Below are 27,984 nucleotides of genomic sequence, written 5' to 3'. Positions count from 1 at the left end.
GTTTTTTCATACTTACGGAGCGGGGAGGTTGAGCGTCCTTACCAATCAGGAAAAGGCTTGGAATCTTTCCAGCCAATGGGAGCACCGGGAGGCCGGTCGTCGGCGCTTAGCCCTGGATACCTTCTTCTGGCTTCGTGGTTTCCTTTGCAGAAGAAGAGGCAGCCGGTGCAAGGGGGGGAGTGCGTGAGGGAGCGAGGGGCTGACACCCCCACCACCCCCGGACTCCCTCTTTGCTGGTTCCCTCGCCGCCTGGCTGGCGAGCTAGCGGGCGGGCGGACGGACGCCCCCAGGAAAAGGTACCTCCGATCGCGAGGACTTCCAGCCTCCTGCCGCCCCTTAGCCGTGTCCCATCTCTGCACCCCCATTGTCCTCCGTCCCCAGGACCGCCAGCCTTGTCCGCCAGACCGCCTTTTTCTGGCGGTGACAGCCTGCCCCTGACCGTGCCCGCTTCCACTTTCCAGCCCCATCGGCGCCCCCCCCCCTCCAGCTCACAGCCCCGCTGCATCTCAAGGCTCCAAGACACCCCCCCCCAGCCCCTCCGATCCCGCTGGTCCTTTCTGCCCGGTGCGGAACAATCGGGCTCGTTCCTCCCGCCGTGGATCCTGTTGCTGGCGGGCCGGCGAGCGGGCGGGGAGAAACAGATCTCTACGGATTCCGTCCCGAGAATCTGGTTGAAGAGATGAGAGCCCTTCCTGTCCCTCTTTCCGAGCCACCGATCTATGGCTGCCGTGGGTCAGAGCAGAATTGGGAGGTGGGTGGGTGGGCGGCAGAAAAGGGAGCTCATGTCTGTCTCTGTATTCTAGGAATGCGGTTCTGTGATAGGATTTGTGCAGGTGTTGGATGGCACTAGCCTGTAGGAAGGGCTCGAAGGGAGAAAGGCAGTATCGTTGTCCTTATTTGTTTGGTAGACCTGTTAATGTTGGGCTGGTCCTTGAAAGATGTGCTCCTTGAATTCCCCCACCCTTTCCTCCTGTAGTTGCTTCTGCCTTAACTGCAACCTTGTGAAGAGGATCATCCAAATTTCTATCAAATAGGGGACTGGAAATATGTCTGTGTGTAAGAGAGGGGAAGAGAGAGAGAGCATTCACCTGATTCCAGGCCCTGCAATATATGAAGTGGATTTGGTTCTGTTGAGCCATCCTGCTGGTGGATAGAGTCCCATGCCTGGCAGTGCAACCTCCAGTGCTACCTTTCCATAATGATTACTGCGCGATTCCTCATATAAATGAGTGACATGGAATACATGGCCCTCCAGACGTGGTTGGACTCCAGTTTCCATTTTCTCTTCCCCACTGGCTATGCTGGCTGGGGCTGATGGGAGTTGTGATCCTTCAACTTCTGGAGAGTTCCCCCCCCCCGTGATATAGACCCCTGCTGACCTCTTCCTGCTAATGTCCTAGAACATGTAAGTGGGAAATGGGGGAGGGTGGGAAGGAGCAGAATGGGCGTAATATTGCCTATGTCCCAGTATGTTACTGAGACCTGCAGAAAGCTCACTGCAGCCCAGTATAATCAAAGTGTGGAGAAGATACCTTTTTTGGAGTACGGCCCCCAGAACCCACCGCCCAGCATGGCCACATTGGAAAACAACTTCTCCTATGGTTGTTGTAGGTTTTTCGGGTTGTCTGGCTGTGATCTTTAGCCCGAAAAACCTACAACAACCATCAGATTCTGGCTGTGAAAGCCTTCAAGAATAAAACTTCTCCTATCTCTGAGTGTGATACTATACTGGGCCCTGCAGGCATGGAAGTGGTGCTAATTGTTAGTTGCCCCATGCAATTACTTGTTTTAAGATTTGTAGGATTTGTGTGATTTGTAACTTTTCTTTCATGTGCTCAGGCAGAACTGGAAAGTTCAAACTCATTTTAGAGCAATGGTGTGAGAAGTTTATATGAAGATAATAGTTTCTTCGTTGTTGTTTAGTCGTTAAGTTGTGTCCAACTCTTCGTGACCCCATGGACCAGAGCACGCCAGGCCCTCCTGTCTTCCACTGCCTCCCAGAGTTGGGTCAAATTCATGTTGGTCGCTTCGATGACACTGTCCAGCCATCCCGTTCTCTGTCGTCCCCTTCTCCTCTTGCCTTCACACTTTCCCAACATCAGGGTCTTTTCCAGGGAGTCTTCTCTTCTCATGAGATGGCCAAAGTATTGGAGCCTCAGCTTCAGGTTCTGTCCTTCCAGTGAGCACTCAGGGTTGATTTCCTTCAAAATGGATATTTGTTCTCTTTGCAGTCCAGGGGACTCTCAAGATTCTCCTCCAGCACCACAATTCAAAAACATCAATTCTTTGGTGGTCACCCTTCTTTATGGTCCAGCTCTCACTTCCATACATCGCTACTGAAAAAACCATAGCTTTGACTATGAGGACCTTTGTCAGCAAGGTGATGTCTCTGCTTTTTAAGATGCTGTCTAGCTTTGTCATCACTTTCCTCCCAAGAAGTAGGCGTCTTTTAATTTCATAGCTGCTGTCCCCATCTGCAGTGATCATGGAGCCCAAGAAAGTAAAATCTGTCACTGCCTCCATATCTTCCCCTTCCATTTGACAGGAGGTGATGGGACCAGTGGCCATAATCTTAGTTTTTTTGATGTTGAGCTTCAGACCATTTTAGGCGTTCTCATCTTTCACCCTCATTAAGAGGTTATTTGATTCCTCCTCACTTTCTGCCATCAGAGTGGTATCATCTGCATATCGGAGGTTGTTGGTATTTCTTCTTGCAGTCTTAATTCCGGCTTCAGATTCCTCCAGTCCACCCTTCCGCATGATGTATTCTGCATATAAGTTAAATAAGCAGGGGGACAATCATAGTTTACTTTGCACTTATTGATAATAATAATAATAATAATAATAATAATAATAATAATAATAATAATAATAATAATAATAATAATAATAATAATAATAATAATAATAATAATAATAATAATAATAATAATAATAATAATAATAATAATAATAATAATAATAATAATAATAATAATAATTTTGTGCCATCAAGTCAATTCAGATTCAAGGCAACTCTTTCCAGGGTTTCCTAGGTATAGAGTTTCCAGAAGTAGTTTCCCACTCCCCCCTTCTGGGGTGCCTCTGGGACTAAACAGTTTGCCCAAGGCCGCTTAGGTTGGCTCTGCTTGCAGGAAGCACAGTGGGGGAATTGAACTCCCAACCTTTGGCTCAGCAGCCAGATATCTAAACTACTGTGCTATCCCCCAGCTTGCACTTATTAGAGGCAGGAAACAAAAAAAAAAGTCTAACTCTGGGCCAAGTGAAGCAAAATTCTGCATCCTGTACAAATTATGCAATAAAAACAATGAAATCACTGGAACCAGGAAGACTTAAATTGACTTGGCACTAGTTTTCTTGAGCTGCAATCATCAGATGCATCAAACTAGGCAACGTCATCAGAACCATACAAGCTTTAACTTTGCTTAACTTTACAGTATGTGCTCTGTACTAAAGGTGGGGAAAGAAAAGAAGACGGACACAAAACTGTATTGATAGAACTGCAGAGTGAGTTTAACCCTGTTCTTTCTCCTCAATCTTGTCAATTCTCTTGGGAATACAGCCTTGTGCAATGAGAAAGACACCACGAAACTACAGGTGGTGCAGAGTGCGGCGGCCAGATTACTCAGTGGAGCGAAAAAATACCAACATATTTCGCCCACTCTGGCCGCATTGCATTGGCTGCCCATCCGATTCTGCATTGACTTCAAAGTGTTGACGCTTACGTATAAAGCGCTAAACGGTTTAGGGCCTCGATACTTGGTGGAACACCTACTCCCACCAAGATCTACCCGTGTCACTTGTGCGAGCCAGGAGGTGAGGCTGAGGAGCCTGACGCCGAGGGAGGCCCGGAAGGAGAAGACAAGAAATTGGGCCTTCTCGGCGGTGGCTCCTCGCCTCTGGAATAATCTACCTCCTGGGATTCGCGGGGCTCCCTCGCTGGGTATCTTCAAAAATCAATTGAAGACATGGATGTTTTGGCAGGCCTTCCCGCCAATCAATTCCTGACGTTCCTTCTTCTTTCCCCCTCCACTGGTTTTCTATCTTCATAAGGTTTTTATTATTTATGCTGTGTTATATATGTTTACTTTTATTATTTTCTGATTGTTAGCCGCCTAGAGTGGTCCTGTGTTGACTAGATAGGCGGGATATAAATAAAATAAATAAATAAATATTGGTCTTCTGGCCCTACTGGGAGAAACTGGAATGGGGGGGGGCTTCCTTTCTTTGCTGCACTTCACTGTTGGTGTGGAGTACTGGGGCTTGCTTGGAGGTCTTTGCTCCTAACCAGGCAGGTGGAAATAAACAGCAATGCCTAAACTGACCAGACTATTTTTCCACCCACGGCTGTATTGTTTGCTTTGACTGATGGTGGCTCTCCAGGGTCTCCGGCAAAGTGCCTTTCTCATTCATTACCGGTTAACATATCCTTTTAACCTGGGATCTTTTACATATAGTATGTGTTCTGTCACTAGTCTGCATGCCTTCCCTTAACTATTGTTTGTTTGGGATGTGACAAGATAAAATCTCTTTTCAGACAGAGTGTTGGGCTGCCTGTACAAAAGGTAGCCTAATGCCAAACCAGACAGGATTCCAACCGAATAGGTAAATAGGAAAAAAAATGATGGCAGTTGTGGGAGGCCTGATCTAGACTGGGACGCTGGTGTAGAAAGACATGGCCTTTAACCCTTTGCTGCCCACTTCCCCTGCCAACTGGTTGCCCTGGAAGAAATATATCCACTGGTGTGAATGGGAGCAATTCTTCCCATGTTGTAAGTGGATACAAGGCCCTTGCTCTGGTCCTGATGCGAATCAGTCCCTACATATAAATAATACCAGTTGCATACGCTGTCTGGATATTACAGTATCGCATTGTGTCTGCATTGGCCCTTGCTAGCAACAATACAGCAAAGAACCTGCTGGCATTGTAGCATTGACAGACTGGCCATTAAACAGGATCTGACCAGGTCCCGTTCCCTAATGCAAAAGGTTAGTATGAGATTAGAGTGCCTGTATTACATTCCAGTCCAGAGAGACTGAAACAAATTTAGCTTCATTTCAGGGAAAACACAGTTACTGCAAAAATCATACCCAATTCCCTCCTTCTGCTCCTTTACCTAGAGTTCTGGTCAGCTTCTTTTAAAGGAATAGTAACATATTAAAACTTAATGAAAGCAAAGATTTTAAATTAGGATGGCCAACTTACAATTGAGGGGGCAATTTTCTGGGGGTCCCCAGGATCCTCCAGGGGCCAAACTGACCACCAAAGATGCCAAATATGAAAAAAATACTCAGGTGAGTAAATATGCACTTCCAATTTTGAATTTTTTTTTAGCATATTTGAATGTACAGAGAGACCCTGTGGTCTGTTTAAAAGGGGAATGCCATTTCTGGAAGTTTCCATAAAATACAATTTACCCTTTTGTTTGGAAAAAGAGAGATGGGCCAAGGGTGTGTGTGCCAAAACAATTTTGGGGAGTGCTGGGAGTTGTAATCCAATTTTTTAAAAAAAACGTTTCCAGTCTTTGATGAGAGGCTGAAAAGCTAATTAAATGATAAGTCAGCTCCAGGTTTGCTGACAAGGAGGATGTTTATATAGTAATTTTCAGCACTCAGGTGTACACAATAAGTTGGAATCAGATAGTGTGCTAGTCCCCACAAGACGTCCAGATAACCATTGAGCAAAGCAAACTGTTTTTATACGTTTTTGCTCCTTGCGTCTATAGATTGAAGCTGGGTAATACGTCATCAGAATGAGTGGGCATAATGAGCAATATGCGACCCATGAAATATTTCTTTCATGGTGGGGCCTAGCACTGCTGCTTGACATCAAATACTACTTTTTGATAAGCAAAGTACTCCCATCATGATAAGCCCACATATGCATGATTGGTACCAAAATATTGTGTGCTGTCAAGTCAGAACCAACTTACGGTGACTGTAGTAGGGCTTTCAAGATAAGTAAGATATTTAAGGTATGGTTTTACCAATTCCACTCCCCCAATGAGCTCTCCATGGCTGAGCAGGGTTTTGAACCCTGGGCTCCTGAGTCCCAGTACATCGTTCTAACCACTACACCACACTGGAAATGCATAAACAGATTTGTTAGCAGGCTCTGCTTAATCTCAGCTGTTGTCTCCATGGATGCTCTTTAGCTTGTCTTCCCTTCATGCCAGGAGACTACTGAGGCAGCTTCACATAGCTGAAGAAAACAGAGGCAAAATGGAAGACACGGGGCCCAACAATAATCAGAAGTCCTGCTATTTCCATTTTTTTGTCACCTGAATAGCCTCAAAGTGTAAGACTTTGTCTGTGTGAGTGAGTGAGTGAGTGGGGATTGCATCTAAAACTCAAAGGGCTCACAGTTTCTCAAACCCAACTGGAATTGGGAGTGAGTGGACAGAAAAGGATGCCACGGGGTAGTAAATGTGTGTCAATAGCTGTTCTGCTTCCATGGGCTGACCAAAAGTCAGCAATGGCCTAAGACAGTTTGCCCTCTGAAGTGGAATAGCATATGGATCCTCCCCTCCTGAGAAAAGATACTTCAAGACAGGCACAATATTTTGGCACTTGATCCCATAAGCACCTCTCCATCTCCGTGTCACTAAAAGTGTAGCAAGAACAAACACCCTGGGCCTGCTGCCTCACTTTGTTCAATAGTTGGGTTGGCCCTGTGAAATGTACCTGTAAAGGAAAAAAAAGGAGGAAATTGAGCCATCCTCACCCATAGAGACACTAGAGGAGGAGAAAGGGAAGATAGAGGTCTGTCTGGTAGAAAGAGAGAGAGGAAAAGGGGAGGAGCTAAAATGCCAGTATGGGAGGAAAGTATAAAAATCAAGGAGAGAGGAGATTAGGCAGCAGATTTGAGAATGAAGGAGTAGATTCAAAGTATGGGAGGACGTGTAGTCTTTTGAAGGACTTTCCTAACCTAAAGGTCGGTGGGCTGGTACCAAACCTTGAGGTAAAAAGAGAAGTAGAGACGACGCTTGAAACTCAAAAATGGACAGCGATTGTTTTCCACGGGGACAGGGAGGTGGAAGGAAGGTGATCCGCTCAGATCAGATGTACAACAAGACACCGAAAAAGGGAGACTGGGCTTGGCACCCATGTTGCGACACTGTTTGTGTCATACGGAGTGCCCCTCTGCGGAATCCCACGGATCAGGAGCATTTTTGTCCAGCCCCTGAGTGAGTTACCCTAATTTTCAAGAAGAACTATACTCATCTAGTTATGGACCTTTGCCTGATTAGTCTTATTATGATCCGATTGCGGTGGTTGTTGAAACACCGAGGGTTAATAAAGTCGAAGTTGTAAAGAGTAAGGACGAGTCTCAGTTGTTATTTCCGCCAAAGCTGAGGAACTGCCACAACTTTCAAATGAACCCAGACATAGTACCCCAGTCAACCTGGATCTGAGCCCTCTTGGAGAACTGGACTAGTCTACAGGGAGCACATTCAAGTTCCCTTTGCAAAAAAAAAAAAAAAAAAAAAAAAAAAGGCAAAGGATACAAATGAAAGCCTTCGCAAATACATTGATGCAAATGTATACTAGGGAGCAACAAGTATGGGTCTCTACAAGCACCTAAGATTGATCTGCAATGGGATATCCATGGGGCAGGATGAATAAAATCAGTATCTAAAACAAAAATCAAATTGATTAAAATTGTGATTTACATGTTTTAAAAACAGATTTTAAAATTTAAATAGTGAAAAATCTGATTTTTTTTTTAAAATGTTATTTAAATCAAATTCACCCTGCCATCAGGAGTGTCTGACTGAAGTTCTTCCTGGGATCAGGATGTTATGCAGTCATGGAACAGGGAGTGACGTCTGTGGATACATGCCATAGTGTTGCATTTAAGTTGATTTATGTGAAGCACAATCATAGGTGTATTTATACAAAAATCACTGCCAGTGGATTCAGTGGAGTTCTCCATTAACATGGTGGTTTATCCTGCATCTGGACAAACAGCTGTTTCCAATTCTGAGCCTGATATCAATTTTAATTCTCAGTCTACCTGTAAGCATCTAATCAAAGCAAAAATAGGGAGGAGAATCTATTGTTTTATAATCCTAATTACAGGTGTAAAGGTGATAATAGGGGGCGAGACACTAAGGAATTGATCATCTGCATTCATTTTTATTCTTTCAAAATTATTTTAAAATGCACTTTCCATTCTATTCTTGGTGTTGCTCTCATGTGCCCCCCTGTTGGACTGAGAGATGTCCCTTTGGTTGCTATGGAAATCTCTGTTATTGACGTGGTTTGCCAGCCAGTGGCTCTTGGTAATGCTTTAGGGCCTGCGGGGATAGAGAGCGAAAATCAATTGGATGTGTGGATCAAATGTAGGCTCTTACCAAAGATTCACACTCTTCCTCCACCCTGGACTACAGAATGTTTTGGACCTGATCATAGACACCCTGCAATTTTTCTTAAAAGATAGTTTCTGTGTTTCAAGAGCCTGAGACGGATCAGGAATTACAAGCTCTGTGTCCGTTTTGAGGGAAGACTAAAGATATATATGTAACCTTTTACAGATGCTGGGAAGGCGTAAGCCATAGAATTAAACATGTTCCCTCAAAACTGGTTAGAGAACTGTGGGCTTCCGGTTTTTCCAGTTGTAGCCCATACCAGAATCTGTTGGATATGCTGGCTGGGTCTTCTCAGAGTTGCTTCAAAACATCTGGAAAGTGAAAATTACCATTGCTCTAAATTTATTTTGGGGTCCTCCATCTGTAAGACTGTATGAACTACAAGGAAAACAGCCCGCCTCCTCAACCAACTGATGGGTAATCCACCTTGGGTAGATTTAGAATCAACACAGAGCGAAGGAAAAGGTGAGAATGAAGCATACATGCCTAAATGCCTGCCAAGGGCTGTTTCCTCACTGAAACAGAAGACCACGGAGAGGGGAGCACAGATTTGCATACCATTTCAATGTGCTAATTTAGAACTTGTAAGTGGGTTCAGGATTCCTTTTAGGCTGTTCTTCAGGCAGTACAAAAGACCTCGGAGTTATTAATAAAAGAATATTTATTTAGACAACTGGTGTTTTCATCTTTGTTTAACTCTAAAGAACTATGTAACGATAATTGTGGGGGTGAACATTCCCAAAACCACATGAGAGACTTTGTTGTGAGTGTCTTTTAATGGCAGTTTTTTGCCGCTTTCTCTTGCTCTGTTGGTAATCTCAGGCATCCATTGCGAACTGCACACAGAGTCCCGCAGCAAGGGTGGTGGGCCCATTCTCCCTCTGCTGGCTTCCCTTTCTCCATGGCTGGATCTGGATGGTGTACCATCTGTTCTGGACCCCTGCCCTTGGGATACACCAGAACTGTCCATTCTTCGGGACTCAGACCTGGTATTATTGGTCTTGTTTTCTCCTTACTTAAATTCTCATTGTCTTCTTCATCAAACTCGGCTGTGGCTCTCTTTCTCGGTACTGAGAATACCTGGATGCCTTTGTCAAGTTTCTCTCTCATGGTTTCCTTAATTACTGTCACTTTCTCTGTCTCTTTACTTTCACCCCTCTCTTCGGTGGTCAAGAATACGTCAATCTTCTCCCTCACAGCTCCTAACAGTTCTCCCTCAGCCATTTCTAACCGAACTAACTGTCCTTCATCCTCGCGACTTTCACTGTCCCGCACCAACCCTATCTCTTCCGCGTAAACCTCTTTCTTCTCTCCAGCGCGTGCCTTTGCCTCTTGTTCTGTCTCTCGCTGTATCCCTTGTCCTTCTCCTATTTCCCATTCTGCCTCCGGTGTTTCCCTTGCTTTCTCTACTTTAGATGTTTGAGGGGACGGCTCACTCTCTGATTTTACCTCACAGAACTATAGATGCATATTTAGAAAACTATTGTAATATAAATAGAAATGCAGGGAAGTATAATAGCATTGTGGGGAGCCTATGAGCAGAGGACCTGTGTACTTCTCAGTTAATGTCCAGTTGCTCAGTGTAAGCTACTTCACGCTTCCGACTCCTGGGATTTGGGTTTTTAAAATCTTAAAGCAGAATAGACAGTGCTTCAAGTAGAGTAGGGGAAGAGACTTCAGGTTCTCTGGACCTTTTGGGCTATAATTCCCACAATGTCATTGGGCCATGCCAGTTGAGGCACATGGGACGTATTTTCCCCACTGATGGAATATAGGATTCATTAAAAAAAGAGAGGTCTATCTCCTACAAAAGCTCAAAAGGCCAAACTAGGCTAGGACAGCATGACATGCATAACAATTGTGACATGATATATCTTAAGATATGAGTTGTGATCCAAGAAGTAAATCTGTTAGTTTTACAGACAGCATAACACTTCTGTTTTTATATTTCATTATTCTTTTTTTGGATTTTAAAAAAACTATCCACAATTTCCTGGTTTTACAAGATATTCCCTCTTCTCCCCATTCCATTAAATTAGATCTGAGTATCTAGTGGCTCAGTGTTCGTGATTATCAGTCAGTTTATCATAATTAAAGACTATGCATTAAACTGTGTAACACATTTGATATGTTGATATTTTGTCCTTAAATATACATGAGATTGGATCAAAACTTCATTAGGCTTAGAGAAGATCCACTGAAACCAAGGGGAAAGATTGTCAGTCATTATTAACAAATCCCATTATTTTAGTGGTTCTAGTGCAAGCTTTGTCTGGTCCCATATGTATGATACCTATTGTGTATTTAGGAGGGGCAAGAGGGAGGACCAAAGATTTTCAGTTGCAGGTTATTTTTTTCATGGCCCTAGTTGATTTTATTGCAGTGATCGTGCTGGTTGTTTATGTTTTACTGCCATGGGTGGGTACGTACTGTTTGATTAAAAAATGATAACATATCTAAAGTAAGTTAGGAACAGGAGGAGAATGTTTGTTGATTGCTGCTTGGCAGAGTTCCAGTTGCCCCTGGTTTATTGTTCCTTATTCTTTCCTTGCCTCATTCTGCAGCGAGTCCAGATGACAAAATCTAATCTGCAAGGTTTGGTGTCTGAGGCTAGCTTTCTGTATTCTTATAGCTAGTTGGAGTCCTTCTTCACATACATGCAATTATATAAGTGAGAAGACATATTTGGACTGCCACTAATTATATTCTTGCCCCCTTCGTTCCAGAATGTATTCCCTAGAGTATTAGAATTTTCAATTATGCTACCCGTTGAGCAATTAGTCCTGTAAATTTTGTGGGGCTGAGGGATTAATTAGCAAACAGTTTGATCTCATTAATAATAGATGGAGTAGAGGTTTAGCCACACTCACCGCTGCTGCCACCTACCATGCAATTTACGACAACTAGATCTTGCACACAATACATCCACCATCAAGCTGGCCCTACCATTGGGCAAAGCGAAGCAGATGCCTCAGTTAGCCAATGGTAAGGGCCACAGTCATCGAAGCTACCATCATGTCATCAAAGTGACCAACATGAATCTAACCCAACTCCGGGAGGGAGTGGAAGACAGGAGGGCCTGGCATGCTCTGGTCCATGGGGTCACAAAGAGTCGGACACGACTTAACGACTAAACAACAACAACAAGTGCCAGAGGGCATGGCAAAGTGAGAGAGGACAAAATTGGCCATACATGCAGCTGTGCCCTTTATGTAGACTGTCATATTTTGTGTTGAAGTGCCATTTCATACTTCTGTACAAGAAACAGAGAGATGTGTTGGTTCATATTTTGCCTCAAATTGTCTTAGGCCATCTCTAATACCTCAAATTTCCAGGATGAGACCTTGACCAAGGAAAACCCAAAAGCAGGAGTGTGTGAGTGAGAGAAAAGATTTGGAAATGTGCTGTGATATTAACCCATGTGCTGTTCAGTATTTTGAAATGATAAATATCCAAAGTTCACTAAAAGAGATTTGAATTATTTCCATATGTGTTGAAGGGGCAAGAGAGAATATGTGATTTGTGGGGGGTTTTTTTTGAGACAGATGAGGTGGAGCACAGAATACAGTTGGTTGTAATCACTGGATTTGTCAGTCAGGATACTGCTTCTTCAACTGAAGGGTGAGGCTCTGTCTCCTCTCTCACATACTGTACTTTTGTGTCCTACACCAGTGGTTGCCAACTCGGAGTCCTCAGATGTTCCTGGACTAAAACTCCCAGAAGTCTTCACCATTAGCTGTGCTGGTCGGGAGTTGTGGAGTTGCAGGACTGGCCACATGGCAATCACATCTCTGCCCTCTAAGAGGGGGAATGGCCAAGTGACTCAGGGTCATCTGCTGCCTGAGGTAACTGTCTAATGGTAAAACTTGCCTCTGCATAGGACGCCATACAGAAAATTCTTTGGGTCAAAAAAGGAAATAGAAAAATATATTGTGCAATCGTATGTGTGTCTACACCGAAATACGTTCCACTATGTGCACTGGGACTGACCGCTGGGTGAATGTATATGATAACTGAGGCCTTAGTTAAATAATTAACCTGTGATTGTCACTTTCTATTGGTTTCCATTTCCTCCTTGCCAGGGCTCAGTTAATGATCTGTGAGAGAGGAGTAAGGGTGCACTTTTGCTAAAGCAGAGTAGGCCTAGACTTCATCACTTTCTTAAATGGAGGACCTCTGGGCCACGGCAGCGCCATGTAACAGCAGAACCTCTGTCTCCCCAGCCTTCTTTTCTGTGTCCCCTTCTCATCTGGTTTCTATAGTGACTGGAACAGCTAGGAGCTGATTAACAATGAGCTTCCTGACTGTCACTGGGAGCCAAGGCTGCTCACTCTTATTCCTTTCATTCCCCATGACAGACAATGTGAGCTAAGCTGCTTCTTGCTGTCCTCCACCCAACATCCAAGACATGGGACTTCTTGGGTCTAAGAGCTCTTTTGTGGCTTTCCACCTGGGCCTGATTGTCGGCTTCCTCAGCACCTTCTACCTCGTGGGCAACCTGTCGTGGGAAGGGTCTGCACGCCCTAGTACCCAGCTGCCACAAGGCTCCAAGGATCCTGAATGGATTGTTGATAGATCAGCTCTCATCAGCGTGGCACAGCCACATCTGGAAGGTAAAGGCTGGAGAGGATGTCAAGATGCCATAGAGCAGGGGAGGGGCCCTCCAGGTGGTTACTGGGTGGCAGCTCCCATCAGCAGTGGCCTATATAGGCAATGGCGAGGGATGATGGAAGTTGCAGTGTAATGATGTCAGGAGGGCCACAATTTCCCCAGCTCTAAAACACAAAACATAAACTTTGGATAGAAACAGATCAGCTGTACAAATAAGATGAAATTTCAGAGTGGGTGGTGTAGGGCTGCTTGCGCATATCTAAGTTTCTGCCTAATAAAGTGCATGATGCAAATCTCCTGTTTAGATGCCCCTCAGACTTACGTTCCATTGGGTCAACTAATGATGTGTGAATTGACATGACTTCTAGACACTATCAGCTGATCTATCAATTGCTGAACACAGAATTAATCCATATTGGAACGGTGGCTGCAGGTCGAAAAGTCTGTAGGTTGAGGCTCCATTGACCTACAATGCATTGAAAACCGATTAATCCGTAACAGGCCGTTTTTGTTCCATTTTGGTTTTTTTCCCCGGTCTGTAGGTCGATTCTCCGGCTGCAAGTCAAACCTAAATTTTGCAGCCAGAGAAGTCTGTAACTCGAAAAGTCTGTAAGTGGAGCCGTCTGTAAGTCGAGGGTCCACTGTATATGGCTTCACATTGTAGATGCAGATGGAATGTTTGGTCCCTTGCCTCACAATGTAGCATGTCAGGGACTGCTTTTCACCTAGCCTTTTCCTTACAAGACCAGAGCCTGTAAGAATTTCTTGGTCTAAATTCCATAATTCTCCATTCTGGCAGTTCCATGTGACAGATAAACCTACATGTGGGAGAATGACCTCCGTTGGAAAGCTTTGAGGGTGAGGTAGGTGGCGCTCCACCCAAGCTTCCTGTCCCTGCCCTAGTAATAGCTGGGAGCTCTCTTTCTGGACAGGAAGCTAGGTCTAGCTAAGCCTCAGAGCCTTACAAATTAGTCCTTACACTCAGGTGAGCCACATTTAGGTGTTTAGGATTTATAGTCCAAAAAGTCCAAAAATTCATTTTTATCACACATTGCTTCTTATGTAACAATGAGTACCAACACCATTGCTTTTTAAAAGTAATTTAACAACCGTTAACATTACGACACTGTTAAATTTATCAAGTCATGTTTACAAAACATTTCAAAAATGTTGCTTTGGCAGGGGCTTAATTGTCAATTCCTTTGCATTCTAAATTAACGCTTTAAAATTAAAAGGGAAAATGGCATGTTGCTAGTGAGTTATATAACTATAAATACAAGAAGAAACACATGATTTTAAAAGAAAGTCATAAATAATGGTTAGAAAAGTTTTTTGGGGGGGGAATTAAAATTTCCAGAATCCCACAGCATCCCTGGTTCTTAATACAGTACATAGTTTTGGTGAGCACAAGCCACAGGCTTTAAAGCTGGAAAGCCTCTGTTGGAAAAGGGTAAATCTGTGGCCATTTGTTCCTCAGGTGAGGAGAGCAGCGTGGCGCTTGAGCTGTACGACAAGGTGCGGATCCTGTGCTGGGTGATGACAGGCCCCAAAAACTTGGAGACAAAGGCTCGCCACGTCAAGGCCACTTGGTCTCGTCACTGCAATGTGGTCCTTTTCATGAGCTCCGTGAAAGATGATGAATTCCCGACCGTAGGGTTGGAGACCAAGGAAGGCCGGGACCAGCTGTACTGGAAAACCATTCGGGCTTTCCATTATGTACACAAGCACCACTTTGAACAGGCCGACTGGTTTCTCAAAGCTGACGACGACACCTTTGTAGTGGTCGACAACCTCCGGTGGCTGCTCTCCAACTACACCCCCGACCGCCCCATCTATTTTGGGAAGCGCTTCCGCCCCTTTGCCAAACAAGGCTACATGAGCGGAGGTGCCGGCTACGTTCTCAGCAAAGAGGCCCTGCAGCGCTTCGTGGCTGGCTTTGAGACCAAAGTGTGCAGCCACACAACCTCCGTGGAGGACCTTGCTTTGGGCCAGTGCATGGAGAAAATGGGTGTAGAAGCTGGGGACTCCCGGGACACAGAGGGGAGGGAGACCTTCCATCCTTTTGTGCCCGAATCACACCTAACAGAGAAGTTCTCGAAAAGCTTCTGGTACTGGAACTATTGCTATTACCCAATTGTGGAGGTATGTGATCTTATTTTGCATCGAGGGTTCTTCCAGACGGATGCAGGCAGGGTCTCCAGGATTGCCCGTTACTTGCTACCTGGAGGAATGCCGGGGATTGACCCTTGTTGAAAACGGGAAGTCTGTAATGTGAGTGAGCAAGAATGATCGAAACTTTGCACATCCCTTATGTTCACTGTAATCAACTATAGCAAGTTACAGGGATGTTGAATCCGAAACTTTCGTATCAAGTCCCGAACCCAAAGCCCTAAATCCTTATTAAAAACAAGCTTTTCCCCCAGTAAAAAAGGGAGGGCTGAGTGGGTTCTCAGTCGTGCATCGTGTCTGATCCATTGGGAAAACAACCCAAGTTGAGTCTGAGTCAAGTTACCGGTGGGACCTAAGTCCAACTTGACGAGTCCTGTGACTCAAGTGCCAATCCCTAGTAATTTATAATGTTGATTAAGTAGCACTTAAGGCAGAACTGCCAACATTTAATATTCACAGTCTTCCTGTAAAACATTTCTCTCCTGATCTGGATATAAATATAAACTGAGACAGACTCCAGAAGTGAGACAGAAGCTCATTTCCAAAACACTCTATGATGGAATGGTCTTTACTTCAAGGCAGAGTATTTATTTTGGGTATATGGCTTCAGTGTATATCAACATGAACACTACATGGGATTTCAGCCAGTGAACTGCTTGCTAAAAGCTCTTCCTAAAAAGGCTGCCTGTTTCTATCAACCCTTTCAATACCATCCTCTCTTAGACTTCTTTTCAGCCTGAGGAAAGTATAGAGGTTAGCCATGCCTGACCAAGGGTCTCTAAGCTCAAACTTAACCAACCGCTTCCTTAGCACAGTCCTGTTTGGCTTCTCTCAGATTCAAGCATTAAGCCAGTCTAAACTCTGTTGGGCATTTAAACTGCCATTCCCTGTCTTTTAAGTCTCCTTCCCTTTCCTGAATGATTATGGTTTTGCTGTGATTTAACTGAGCCATTCTCAACTTTTTTTGTGCCCACGGCCATAAATATACAGTAACGTGAAAGAAATGCAGGCCAGATCAGAATTGTATAAGTTGCATAATGAATCTTACAAGGTGGTTTGTGAAGGATTGGTTCCAGTCTGTGGCTCTCTTCAACGGTGCCAGGGCCCCATTGAGATTGGCTGGTTGAAATGTCCTTAGGAACATGGTCATTTTGCTGTCTGCCAGACATGGCAAATTGTATATCTAAAGTACATGAACTATCATTGAGTCATGACGCTTCTGGTATAATCTTTGATCAGAGTTTAGGAACTATATTTTTTTTATTGCAACTTCCAGAATACCTGAAGCATTCTAGAATCTTTAGCCTAAAAAAGAGTTTTGTTCAGCTCTAGTTTTGCCTTCAAAGGCCTGGCCTTTCCCTGTCACCATTACATCTGCTTTCTTCTGTATGAGTTGAGAGGTGATACTGCCCTCAAGGCAACTTTTCCTGAGGTTAGTCCTCTCCTTTCTGTTTTTGTGTGTTCACGCACGCACGCACGCACGCACGCACGCACGCACGCACGCACGCACACACACACACACACACACACACACACACACACACACACACACACAAATTGAGGAGTGGGAAGCACATTTGAAGGGAAAGAGTCTTTGGTGAACCGTCTTTCTTCCTTTTCACATTGTTAATTTTATACACTACAGAAATTAGAAGAGAAGCTAAGAGCCATGTGGGAAGGAGCTTCTGTTGGGTCTCCTTGGCCAGTGGCATCACTGAAATCACTCCATTTAACCCAGGGGTTTCCATGTTTCTTGCCCGGTATAGAAAGAAGTAGAGCTGTAGCATCTCCCACAGAGCAAGTATGTCATAGTTACAGTGGCCTCAGTTGTCATGACACCCATATGAAGAGCAGGACAGGGAGAGTCGATGTTAACCCTTTGCCACAGGCAGGGCCAGCCTGCGCCTTTTTACCACCTGAGGAGGAGAACCAGATGGTGTTCTCCTTCTCATTCCATACACAGAAGTTGACAGGACCGGCTGTTGAATCCCAGTTTCAACTGTGGTTGTGAAACCTCTGCTACACCTGGAAACAACAAGCTTAGCTTAGGGGGTGAAGGGCAGGCCACACAACGCTGCACATGCATACAACTCTGTCTACTCATGCATTGTGATTGTATTCCATCCCTCAGATAGGGTGACTGCCTCACTATCTAGTGATAGAGCCAGCTCTCTTCAGGAGGACAATGGCCAGTGGCAGCAAAGTAGGATCACTTGCACACTTTTGTGGGCTCAAGCTACAAAAATCCAAGAGGGATTCGGCCACCAACACTGGACCTTCAGCCCTACATCAATTCAAATGTAGTTGCTGTTATTAAGAGCTGTGGGACAAAGCTGAATGCTTAGGCACCGGTAGCCTTTCAGGTGTGAATGGGTTACAGGTACGGTCATCCTGGAGCCATGTTGTCTGGGGCTTAGGGGAGCTGGAGCTGAGCAAACACCTGGGGGGGGCATAGTGTAAATTGGAGTGTCAGGATTTGGAAAAATGCATTCCTTATATTCTTTATTTGTTATTTGATGGAGACTGACCACTGAGTTAGAACCAAAATGACACCAATTACAGAAACTGGAGCAAAATGGTGAAGATAAAGAACCCCTTTTTTTTCAGAGATGAGATGTCACCCAACCCTGTTCTGCCCCACCTGTCATTTTTTGATATCTCGACATCATATAAGCACTTAAAGCTTGTTCTCCAGCCAGGGTTCCCTGGTCCTATCGATTAAAAGATTACTGCCCCTTGTCCTACCTTTTCGAGGAGTGTGCATGTGCGTGCGTGCGTATGCGCATACTAAAAACGTTAATAATTAAAGAGTGTGCCTACACTGTGTGGTTATAGAAGTTCCATACTGTTTTAACTGTCTTGGCTCCATTCTCTAAAATCCTGGGATTTGCAGTGTGGTGTGGCATGGCGAGGGACTTTGAAATTTCAGTGGTCGTGTTCTAAGACTCCCTCACCAAACTACAAATCCCAGGATTCCATAGGACGGAGCCATGGCAGTTGCAAGGGGCCTCAAGCTGCTCTAACTGCGCAGTGCAGATACAGAGTCACTGTCCTCCATGTTTCTGCTAGGCTGGGGCTTGTTACTCTGTTAGGCAGAGGCAGATGGCTGCCTCAGGCAGCCGTACAGTGGGGGCAGCAGAGAGGGTTGGAGGACAAACTTGTGCGCACTACTCAGCTAGCCTTTGCTCCTTGGCTGAAGCCAGCCTGCTGCCTGTGGGTGTGCCTTGAGGGAGCAGTCTCATCATTGCTAGGACTGCCGGTCCAGTCAGCTTCTCTACATTGCCTCGAATGCGTAGAGATGCCATGTCGTCCTTCACTTCAGGCAGCAAAATGAGCCCGCCCTCTTCAACCCAGTCTCTCTTTGGCATTGGGCAAAGTGAAGTCTGCCTCAGGCTGCAGAAACTGGGTGGTGGCATCAAGGTGTTAGAGGAGGGGGCTCTGCACCATGCGATGTGCTCTCCACCCTATGAGGGAGCTTGCTGTGGTGACAAGAAGTGCCCTATTGTCTGTGCAGAAATGCCCAAGACAGCTGCCTTTTGTACATGGCATGGGAAGAAGGGATTATCTTGTCATTTGCCTCAGGTACCAAAATTAACTTTTGCCAACCTGAGGCTTTAGAAATCACACCTGACAGCTGGCAAAGGCCTCAGGCTCCATGGGATGCAAGTGGAAACTTGCCTGAGTAAGCTAATAACCTGAGCTTCTTTACACAATTGCTCCAAGCCAAGTTTTATTTGGCTTCTGTGGGCCTTCCCGTTGGGCAGATCTGTGCATCAGCATCTTCCAGCTTGTCTTTTCACACACAGCAGCTGGGCTGGTGAGAATCAGGTTCTCAACGGTTGATGTCATTTTTATAGTGCAATTTGCATTCCCATTCTTCCCTAATTCAAATGTAATTGGAGGAACAATTTCCTTATTTGTTGCATTTATACCCTACCCATCCTTTGGCACAGTGGTTCTCCAACTGGGGTCCCCAGATGTTCTTGGACTGCCGTTCCCAGAAGCCTTCACCCCTTGCTGTGCTGGCCAGGATTTCTGGGAGCTGTAGTCCAAGAACATCTGGGGAGCCCAGTTTGAGAACCGTTGCTTTAGCGCATCCTTTTGTTACATTCAAGCCCCCTAGATAGCTCAATGAGTTATGCATTTAGCTGCGGAGCCAGAGGCTGGGAGTTCGATTCCTCACTCTGCCTCCTGCAAGTAGATCCATCCTGTGTACCCTTGGGCAAGCTGTTGCACTCTCAGGGCGCCCTCAGAAGAAGCGAATGGGAAACCAGGAAAAATTCACTACCTGGAAATTCTTGAAAAAGGTTGCCATAAATTAGAATGAACTTCACAGCACATTATTATTATTTATTATTCCCTGTCCTTTAAGGTCCTGCTCCCCCCTTTTACCCTTGTAAAAGGTAGTTTAAACTCTACCCTGCAAAGTAGTTTAATGGTTGGATGAATGACTGCTTCATGTCGTGCTGAGGACAGGACTCCTGCATGCTTCAGAGGGAGAAGCCCTTTCTGGTGATGCAGAACAGTAGCCATGGGTGGGCATGTGTAGCGGTGTTTGGGTAGCATTCCTTGAGGCAGAATAGCATACAGTAGCATCCCATGGCCAAGGGGTGGGGTGGGGGGTGGGAATACCAAAAGGTACAATACCAAAATTGTATGGCTCTCTCTGAATATGCACACTATGTTTCCCAGATGCTCTTCCCACAGCTGTTTTACACGTTAAAAGGTAAAGGTAAAGGTTCCCCTTGACAATTTTTTGTCCAGTCGTGTCCGACTCTAGGGGGTGGCGCTCATCCCGCTCTTCAAGCCATAGAGCCAGCGTTTTGTCCGAAGACAATCTTTCCGTGGTCACATGGCCAGTGTAATTTAGACACGGAATGCTGTTTACCTTCCCACCGAGGTGGTCCCTATTTATCTACTCGCATTTGCATGCTTTCGAACCGCTAGGTTGGCGGGAGCTGGGACAAAGTGACGGGTGCTCATTCCGTCGCGTGGATTCGAACTTACAACTGCTGGTCTTCTGACCCTGCAGCACAGGCTTCTGCGGTTTAGCCCACAGCACCACCACGTCCCTGTTTTACACGTTAGGGTATGGTATTCTCCCACAAGGTTGTTTAGAGCAGCCAGATTGATCCAAGAGAGGACAAGGGACCGGACGTTTCCTTAGCTGCCTGGAAGAGGAAGTTTCAGGAGCTGGAGCTGGCGTGGTAGGCTGCACCTGTTGATATCCTTTGTTCTACCTTAGTGTGAAAGGCTCAATAATTCTGCCTTCTTTCGTGTCTGGCCTCCCCCGGTTTGTTCCCTCATGGATCTTATTTACGTTTTCCCCTCCACAAAGTGACAGCAATTGGGACTTTCTCTGTGATGGCAGCCACTTGTGGTTCTCCGACGGATAAACTAGTAGAGTTAATAGCATTAACTGCTTTGTGTTGCTTCATACAGAAAAGTGGATCCCATGGGGCATGGGGGGGAGCAAAGGCCCTCTTTTGTACAGTCACACATCACATAAACCGCATGGGATTAGAGTGTCAATGAAGAAGGGAGGAAAGGAGTAGCTTTCTTTGATCAAAAAAGGAGAAGAGAGCAGGAGGGATGTTTTGAGGGAAAAGTGCCAGAGAAGAGCTTGGCCTGAGGACAGGAGCTTAGATAGAGTCACCCAAGAGGATTAAACAATTAGAGTAATTGGTTCTCAGTATATGGTGTGAGATGCTGTGGACAAGAGCCAGCAAGCCTGCTCTCTTCCAGGGGAAGTTTGGGTCCTGTGTGGCACGTTGTGGTTTTTCTTGAGCCTTTTCCCCCCTTTTTAATGATTTAATTATGATTTCCACTTTTTTCTCTAGCCACCAGTATCCTACTTCTTCTTAACTCTTTTTGCAGTACGTAGCATGCCCTGGTTTAGTGCAAGATATTGGTTAACAGTTCAGGTGTTCTGGATGGGGAAGGAGAGACAGAAGGGGGAAAGTGACAAGATGGGGAAGAGGATGATGAAAAAAAATGTGAAAAGGAAGAACTGAGGTAGGAAGAGCCAGTTTCTCCTTCTCTTGGGCTTTGGAAGTTGAAACAAAGAACTTGGCACAGGCCAGGCCATTCTGGAGCAACCTCTCGGAGAGGGTTGTTCTTTAAATAAACACAGAATAGTGCTGGGGAGAGATTGAACAAATAGAACATTGTCTTGTTGCCACATGGAAATAAAAAGCCAGGCTCACCCACTAAAATAGACTGTCAAAAATTCCCCCATTCCTGGTGTTGACTGAGGCAGGGCGGATTCGAGCAAGAAAATGCCACAAGTATGTCCCTGGCATCCTTCACCACCCAACAGTCCAAAGACCAGGACAACCAAGGAGGTCACTCGCAACTTGGCTGCTCTTTCACAACAACAATCTGCCTGCTGCCTGAGGTCAGCGCCTCAGGCAGAGCAGGCGGAATGGTAAGACGGGCCTTTGTTTGCTTGGCCATTCCCCTTTTTTGTTAGCAGGTAATCAGGTGAGCGGTGACTGATGCGATGCATGTTAAGCATGGGAAGGGGTGGCACCTGTATCTCTAGAATCCCCATACTGCTGGTGGGGGGGGAGGGACGGGGCATTTTTGATACCAAAAGTCAATTCCCCATTCTTGGAAGCCTCCCCTTGAAACCACTCCCGGGTGCTTATCTTTTCTTTGGAGTGGGCACTTCTAGGGCGTTGTAGCTACTTGTGAGTTCTAGTGGTGGAAACACCGTCCCCTGAATTCACAACAGATTGCCCAGCTCTGATGTAGGCCTTTTGCTACAGAGCCGTGGGAGCAGAGTCCTTACTTCCCACGCGTATATATCTGTGGTAGTGTAGATCCTTCCAACTTCCAATATGCCGTCGATTTCATCTGCCTTTGTTAAAGGGGTTGGTTTCACTTTGGTGCAGGCTAATGCAAAACAAGCCCTTATACTGTGTACACAATGCATTTGACAAGTTTATTTGGCTTGCAAAACTTCAGTGCCTCCCTTCAGAGCTGGGTTTTGCTGTAAGGATGGACAGTCCAGCCAGTCCTTCTCTGATTCTGTTCTCACCGCACTGCAGCCAGTATCCCCAGCAACATAAATACAGCTGGTGGGGTGGGGTCCTGCATTCATGGTCCCTCTCTTCACACTCACAGATGCTGGAAGGAATGCTTGTCACATCCCTTTGCCTTAATATGTAGGATTACTGCTTTAGCCAGTAATGGGATGAAGGCTCCCTATGACATAAACAAATGGCATGTGACAGCATAGAAAAGGTTCCGCCACCTGAGATGGATGAGTGCCAAGGATGGAGGCAGCTCTCAAAGTGCTGTCCTCAGGACACTGGGCTTGATCCTGCAGGGTGGCTTGTTGAAGCCCACCAGACCAGAGGAGGTGTGTCGGAGCTGTAGCCGTTCAGGCTGTGGTTTCCTTGCTGGGTTTCTTAAACCCAGAAGCCCAGAACAAAGGGGGATTTCCCCTCCCTCCTCCTCCCAGTCTGTGTAAGTAAAGAAAAAAATGTTTTTAACTTATATTTCATACTTCATCTCTTCAATTTCAATACTGCCCCTGGGAAAATGTAAGGAGATTATATGTGGCCCTAAAATTTGTTGGAGACCTAGAAACTCACTTAGCCACCTCTCCTCTTAATGATTGTCATTGTAAGACACTTAAGACATCTTAAAATTTCAGCAGATGTTGACTCTGGTTTCAGTGACTTTTTTCCAACCACCTGGGACAAAGACATCTCGGGTTGTTTTTGCCCCCCCCTCCAATGAAGCTTTTAGGAAACTCAGTCCTGTGTTTCCTGCCTGGTGTTATTTTCTGTGCCCCTTCACAATCTTGTGATACAAACCGCCCTGCTTTAAGACTATAAAGACTAAGTTTGGAAAGTTATGGGCAAAAATACCTGGGGAGATGTTAGGAGCCCCAGGGATCTGTACTTTTTATTTGGTGGATCGTTACTGTCTTTGCTCAGTGGCTTAGGGAGCCAGAGGTTGGGAGTTCGATTCCCCACTGGGCCTTCTTGACAGGGCTAGACTCAGTGGTCCATGGGGTCCCTTCCAGTTGTAATAAATTCTAACATTTCCTTCTTTCACTCCTTCTACAACCTGTCTTCCTGCGATATTTATCTTTCTTGTCCTGATACTGCACTGAATAGCGTTAAAGCTTTCACCGAAGTTTCCTAGGTAGCGCTACCTAATCCTAGAATTCTAGTGACCATGGAGACCTAGCCTTGGTGAGCCTTTCACTGACCATTAAGGTGTCAAGGCGGCTTCCGCTTCTTCTCTGTGGTTGTTACTTCTGCTTTCTGTCTGCTCCTAAAAAATGGCTGTATATTTACTGTATATACCTTTCGGCAGCTGCCCCCAGACTATGCAATGCCCTCCCGACTGAGATTCGTCTGGCGCCGACGTTAATGATATCTCGGCGCCAGGTCAAAACCTTCCTGTTCCAGAAGGCTTTTAATTGAAATAACATCAACTGTGGGTCCTGGTGGCAATTTTTAGAGTATGTATTTTAATTGTATTTTAATCATTTTATCTTTTATTGTATTTTAATTGATTTTTAATTGTTGTAAGCCGCCCAGAGACCTTTGGGTAGAGTGGATGGCATATAAGTTAAATAAATAAATAAATAAATAAATAAATAAATAAATAAATAAATAAATAAGGAAGGAAGGAAGGAAGGAAGGAAGGAAGGAAAAGAAAGAAAGAAAGAAAGAAAGAAAGAAAGAAAGAAAGAAAGAAAGAAAGAAAGAAAGAAAGAAAGAAAGAAAGAAAGAAAGAAAGAAAGAAAGAAAGAAAGAGAAAGTAGGGTGAGAGCAGTTGGGCCAGTGGCCTTGGTTCTGTTGTTCACCTTGATCTTCTTGTGCTCCTTAGGGTCCTCAGTGCTGCTCTGACTTGGCGGTCTCCTTCCACTATGTAAGCCCAGAGTTGATGTACACCTTGGAATACCTGACTTACCACGTCCGTGCCTACGGTTACCGCTACCGCTACCACCCACCTTTGCCGGAGAATGCTGCCCGCCTCCAGCCCCACCCAAGGGAAGACCAGCTGGAGAGGACCAATGACACCATCTGGCATATGGAAAAGAAGTTACAGTCATAGGCATGTGGCTCGTGACTCAAGGGAAAGAAAAGAAAAACAAAACAGCCCAGCCACCACCACTTGGGATGGCTTGTTAGCCAATCTCTCAGTGCTTCAGTAAGATGGGGTCTGGTGACTCAGTCAGCAGCCAGCTCTACAGAAAAGCAGGAGCTGAATAGGCCAGGCTAGGAGCCCAGCTTTCGCTCCCTCTATAACCTGTCCTTCATGTGCCCATTTGCCAAGATGAGGGCATTACAATATTTTAAGGAAGCCACGGGCGATCATGCCTGGCCTGGTGCTGCTTTTTCCCCTCCACCCTAATTCTGTCTTTCACTTTTGGTCTTGCTGCCGACTGGAGAGTTACAAGCCTGGCACATGATGTGAGCTGTGAAAAAAACAAACACAAAAGCCAGCGAGAGTGGCTTTTTTACACGTGTGCTTTCCATACGGAGAGACAGTAGCCTCGATCCAAGGGGGTGGGGATTAAGTTGCCCAGGGCCTTTACTGGGGGATGCTTCCAGGAAAGTAAACATCATGTGCCACAAACTGCACGACTGTAAAACAGGCAATATTTGAAACAAAAATGGGAAGGCCCTGGTGGGAATAGTGGGTGGTATTGGTAATGAGGGAAAGTCCATTGATCTACCACTGCAGGGAGGAAAATGGGCACCCAGATTAATGGTACTCTTTCCTGTTGTGTTCGTTCCTCACAGCTGACTGCGGATAATAACTATAGGGCAAAGCATTTGGTGACCTCTCTATGCCAGGAGTTGCTGCTATTAATTAGATGCTTCACGTTAGGCCATCTTCCTTTCGCATAGAGTTCACTTACTCCCACCTAGAGCAGAGTGGTTGGAGGCAAGCAAACCCAGGGGGAAAAAAAAGAAATCTCCCATTGTCTGTTCTACAAGATACGATGCCTATCAGTCTAATGGCTGGAACGTCCACAGCAGGAAGGTATGACTTGCCACTTTCCAGCTGTTATTGGAACTGTAGCTCTGATAATCTTTTACTACTGGCTACGCGGAGTAGGGTGGATGGAAGGCGAGGCTCAACAAATCTGCAAGGCCATGGATCTTTGGTTACTTGGTTGGGATTTGCCAGTGATAGGTAAATTGGCATCAACAAATCATGCTGTATGGTTGGTTTGACATTCAGTCGCCATTGCATTCCCCATAATGTCACCTGGAACGCCACAGGGTCTAAATGCCTCCTTTTGACGATTGTGGCAAGCTCTTCTTCACTCTGCGCCTCCCCTTTGCCATCGCACATGCTAAGTAGGGCAGAGGTCAAGGTATTTCTTTCTGGAAGCCTTTCCCTCCTTTGTGTCCAGACCCTGGGACACCTAGTTTTGTCAGCACAATTTGAGTCCATAGTTTGGGTCTCGAGAGAGAGAGAGAGAGAGAAAGCTAGAAGGACGGACCAACATCTTGCAGAAGGCTTCAGATAGGATCCTGAGGAGGTTGAAGATTTGACCTGCTGCTTCAGACAAAGCCCAGTCTACCCAGGTCTCCATCTATATGAATGCAGATGGGACTGCACAACAGTAGAACAGCAGTTGGGAGGCGCCTGCTGTGCTAAGCTGTGCTTCACAGGCCTGGACCAGGATGTTCCGGTCTTGTGCCCATGAGATGTATTAGGAATCATAGGGCTGAATGGGTTTAGACTTTAAATTCAGGGACAACTGCAGTGTCTTTCTTTATTGCAGGAGTGTATTGGAATGTCCTCCTGCACCACAGAACCCTGCAAGACTGCAGAGTAGATGATCCATTTTTCCCCCTGAAGAGACAAGAAGACAAAACGGGAGGGGGGGGAGCTGCCATGAATTCTGAGGATACTGATGCTATCCTACCCTAGCAGTGATCATTAGGGGGCTGCAAAGAAGAGGGGTAGTTGATGTGTCACTCATTGCTGACTGAAGGAGAGAAGAACAAAGTTTAGGCATTTTATGAGAGCAGGAAATATCACCCATCCTTTCTATCTTGCTGGGTAGGATAATGCTGGGTAATTTGGCAAACACACCCCAGCTTCCTGGCTGATGGGCATTTGATTCTCCTATACGCTCCCTCTAGTGGCTATGATAGATCCTTTATTGCTAGTGAGACCCTTCTGATCAAAGCTATCTGTTTCAGTGAGGAAGACATACAGCTTTAAGAATTATCCGCAACTCTCCTTTTTGGGATAGAATGGAAAAACAGCTGTATTGCCCAACTATTGACAGAACACATTAGGCCCTGTCAAATGGCCAATAATATTGCCTTTGTTTTAGACCAGTCCAAAATATATCGACAGAAAGTGCTGTCTGTTATATAACAAAATCAAGGTGAGCTATAATGATGGCTTTTATTCTACTAAACTCAAAAATTATTGACAATGTGCGGTTGATAGAATTTGCCTCGAACTATATAGTGAAGAACTAAATGCCAATTATTCAGTCCTAACCTCTGCCTAAAGTACAGTGTCTCCCCTATCCTTTTTCCCTTTCAAGAAATATAGTTTGGAGCTAGAGGTAGCCATGCATAATAGAGAAGACTCACTGAGTTTCATGGGATTTTAAAGAGTCATGACTAACGTGGAGATTAAATCCGGATCCAGTACCTTGTTGGCTGCCATCTTGAAAGGTTGTATCTAGGTCTTGTTGAAATAAATTGCAAACACTTCACAGCATTCCAGAAAATACTTCTCTTTTCAGTAAAACTATAAACTTGAAGGCACTGTGGGGTACCAAATGACTCAGCTCCCAGTTTGGCAGCATTTCACCCAATATATCCGTCTGAGGACTACCCCAGCCCTGATCTCTCTTCCTTTTAGAGACAAAAAAGGCAGGGCCTTGAACAGCTGGCCTTTCTCTTCACTGTGTGCACACTTGCCCTGATGCCTTGGAGAACTTTTAAAAATCTATTTAAGGTCCCTTTGGCTGTTTCCTTCAGTGGAGATACAGCTTTAAGGCAGCTCCTCATCTCTGTGCATGCAGAGCAGTCCCTTCCACTGAAGTGAATGGAAACTGCCACGTAAGAGTGTTGCTTGACCTTGTATTGGTATGTCATGTTTGATTTCAGAAGGTGCAAGGACAATAATTTTTAAACTTTGTTAGTTTTGCTAATTATCCAGTGGGTGTAACGGTGGCGGTTTTCAGTGTGTCCTGTTGAATGTCTCATTTTCTTTGAAACCGAATGATAACTTTAGATATTTATTGTAATTTTTTCAAAAAAACTTGGATTTGTACAAAAAAATAATTAAAAACAATGTGAGCTATGCTGTATGTTCCACTTTTTAGCATTCAACAACATTCAAGAAGATCATATCGCCAGGGGATTGGATTGGCTCCAGATTTAAATGCATTTAATTGGCCTGGGGAGATTGGGCTTCCCCACGAGCACTTCCTCTCCTTACAAGTCCCTCTGGTCCTACAAAACACCAAAGAGGGCTGGAGATCTCACTGGTACTGCAGAGGACCAGATATGAAAAACGTGAGTAGAGGCAGGTCCCATGAGTGATAGGCTTCTACTCACAGAATGCAGGCAGTTCCTCCAAGCATAACCTGATTACGATAACATTTACTGTGTGGTTCAGAGTGGCAAAGATCCGTTTCATTTCCAAAATCTTACCAACACTTTGAAGCCATGCGATACCGGCAAGTGCTGCCAATTGTGCCCGAGTACATTTGGCTAGCCCAGCAGGCTGTTCAAGATGTGACAGTTCCGTGGTTTCCTGGGTAACCTGTTAAGTGTCCTCCTTTAATGTTAAAATGCTGTGGGCTTTTCCTTATTTC

At 45.3% G+C, this 27,984-nt stretch overlaps 1 protein-coding gene across 3 annotated transcripts; it reads left to right on the top strand.

Annotated features, from left to right (window-relative positions):
* The first annotated feature begins 20 nt into the window (after window positions 1-20).
* On the top strand, window positions 21-27,467 carry LOC110070539 (glycoprotein-N-acetylgalactosamine 3-beta-galactosyltransferase 1-A). Of its 3 annotated transcripts, XM_020778226.3 has the most exons (5): window positions 22-296; window positions 12,045-12,217; window positions 12,731-12,985; window positions 14,461-15,125; window positions 24,006-27,467. In XM_020778226.3, exons 3-5 carry the CDS (start codon window positions 12,781-12,783, stop codon window positions 24,231-24,233), a joined length of 1,098 nt encoding a protein of 365 aa, XP_020633885.3. In that variant the 5' UTR covers window positions 22-296; window positions 12,045-12,217; window positions 12,731-12,780; the 3' UTR covers window positions 24,234-27,467. The 3 variants fall into 3 exon arrangements, with proteins under 3 accessions (XP_072847267.2, XP_020633885.3, XP_072847266.2); XM_072991166.2 differs by lacking the exon at window positions 12,045-12,217 and having other exon boundaries at window positions 21-296; XM_072991165.2 differs by lacking the exon at window positions 22-296 and having other exon boundaries at window positions 5,322-12,217.
* The last annotated feature ends 517 nt before the right edge of the window (window positions 27,468-27,984 follow it).

Source organism: Pogona vitticeps, chromosome 2 (assembly GCF_051106095.1).
Source record: "Pogona vitticeps strain Pit_001003342236 chromosome 2, PviZW2.1, whole genome shotgun sequence".
NCBI classification, from domain to species: Eukaryota; Metazoa; Chordata; class Lepidosauria; order Squamata; family Agamidae; genus Pogona; species Pogona vitticeps.
Note: the sequence above shows the minus strand (reverse complement) of the source record. Positions and strands in the feature narration are given on the sequence as shown.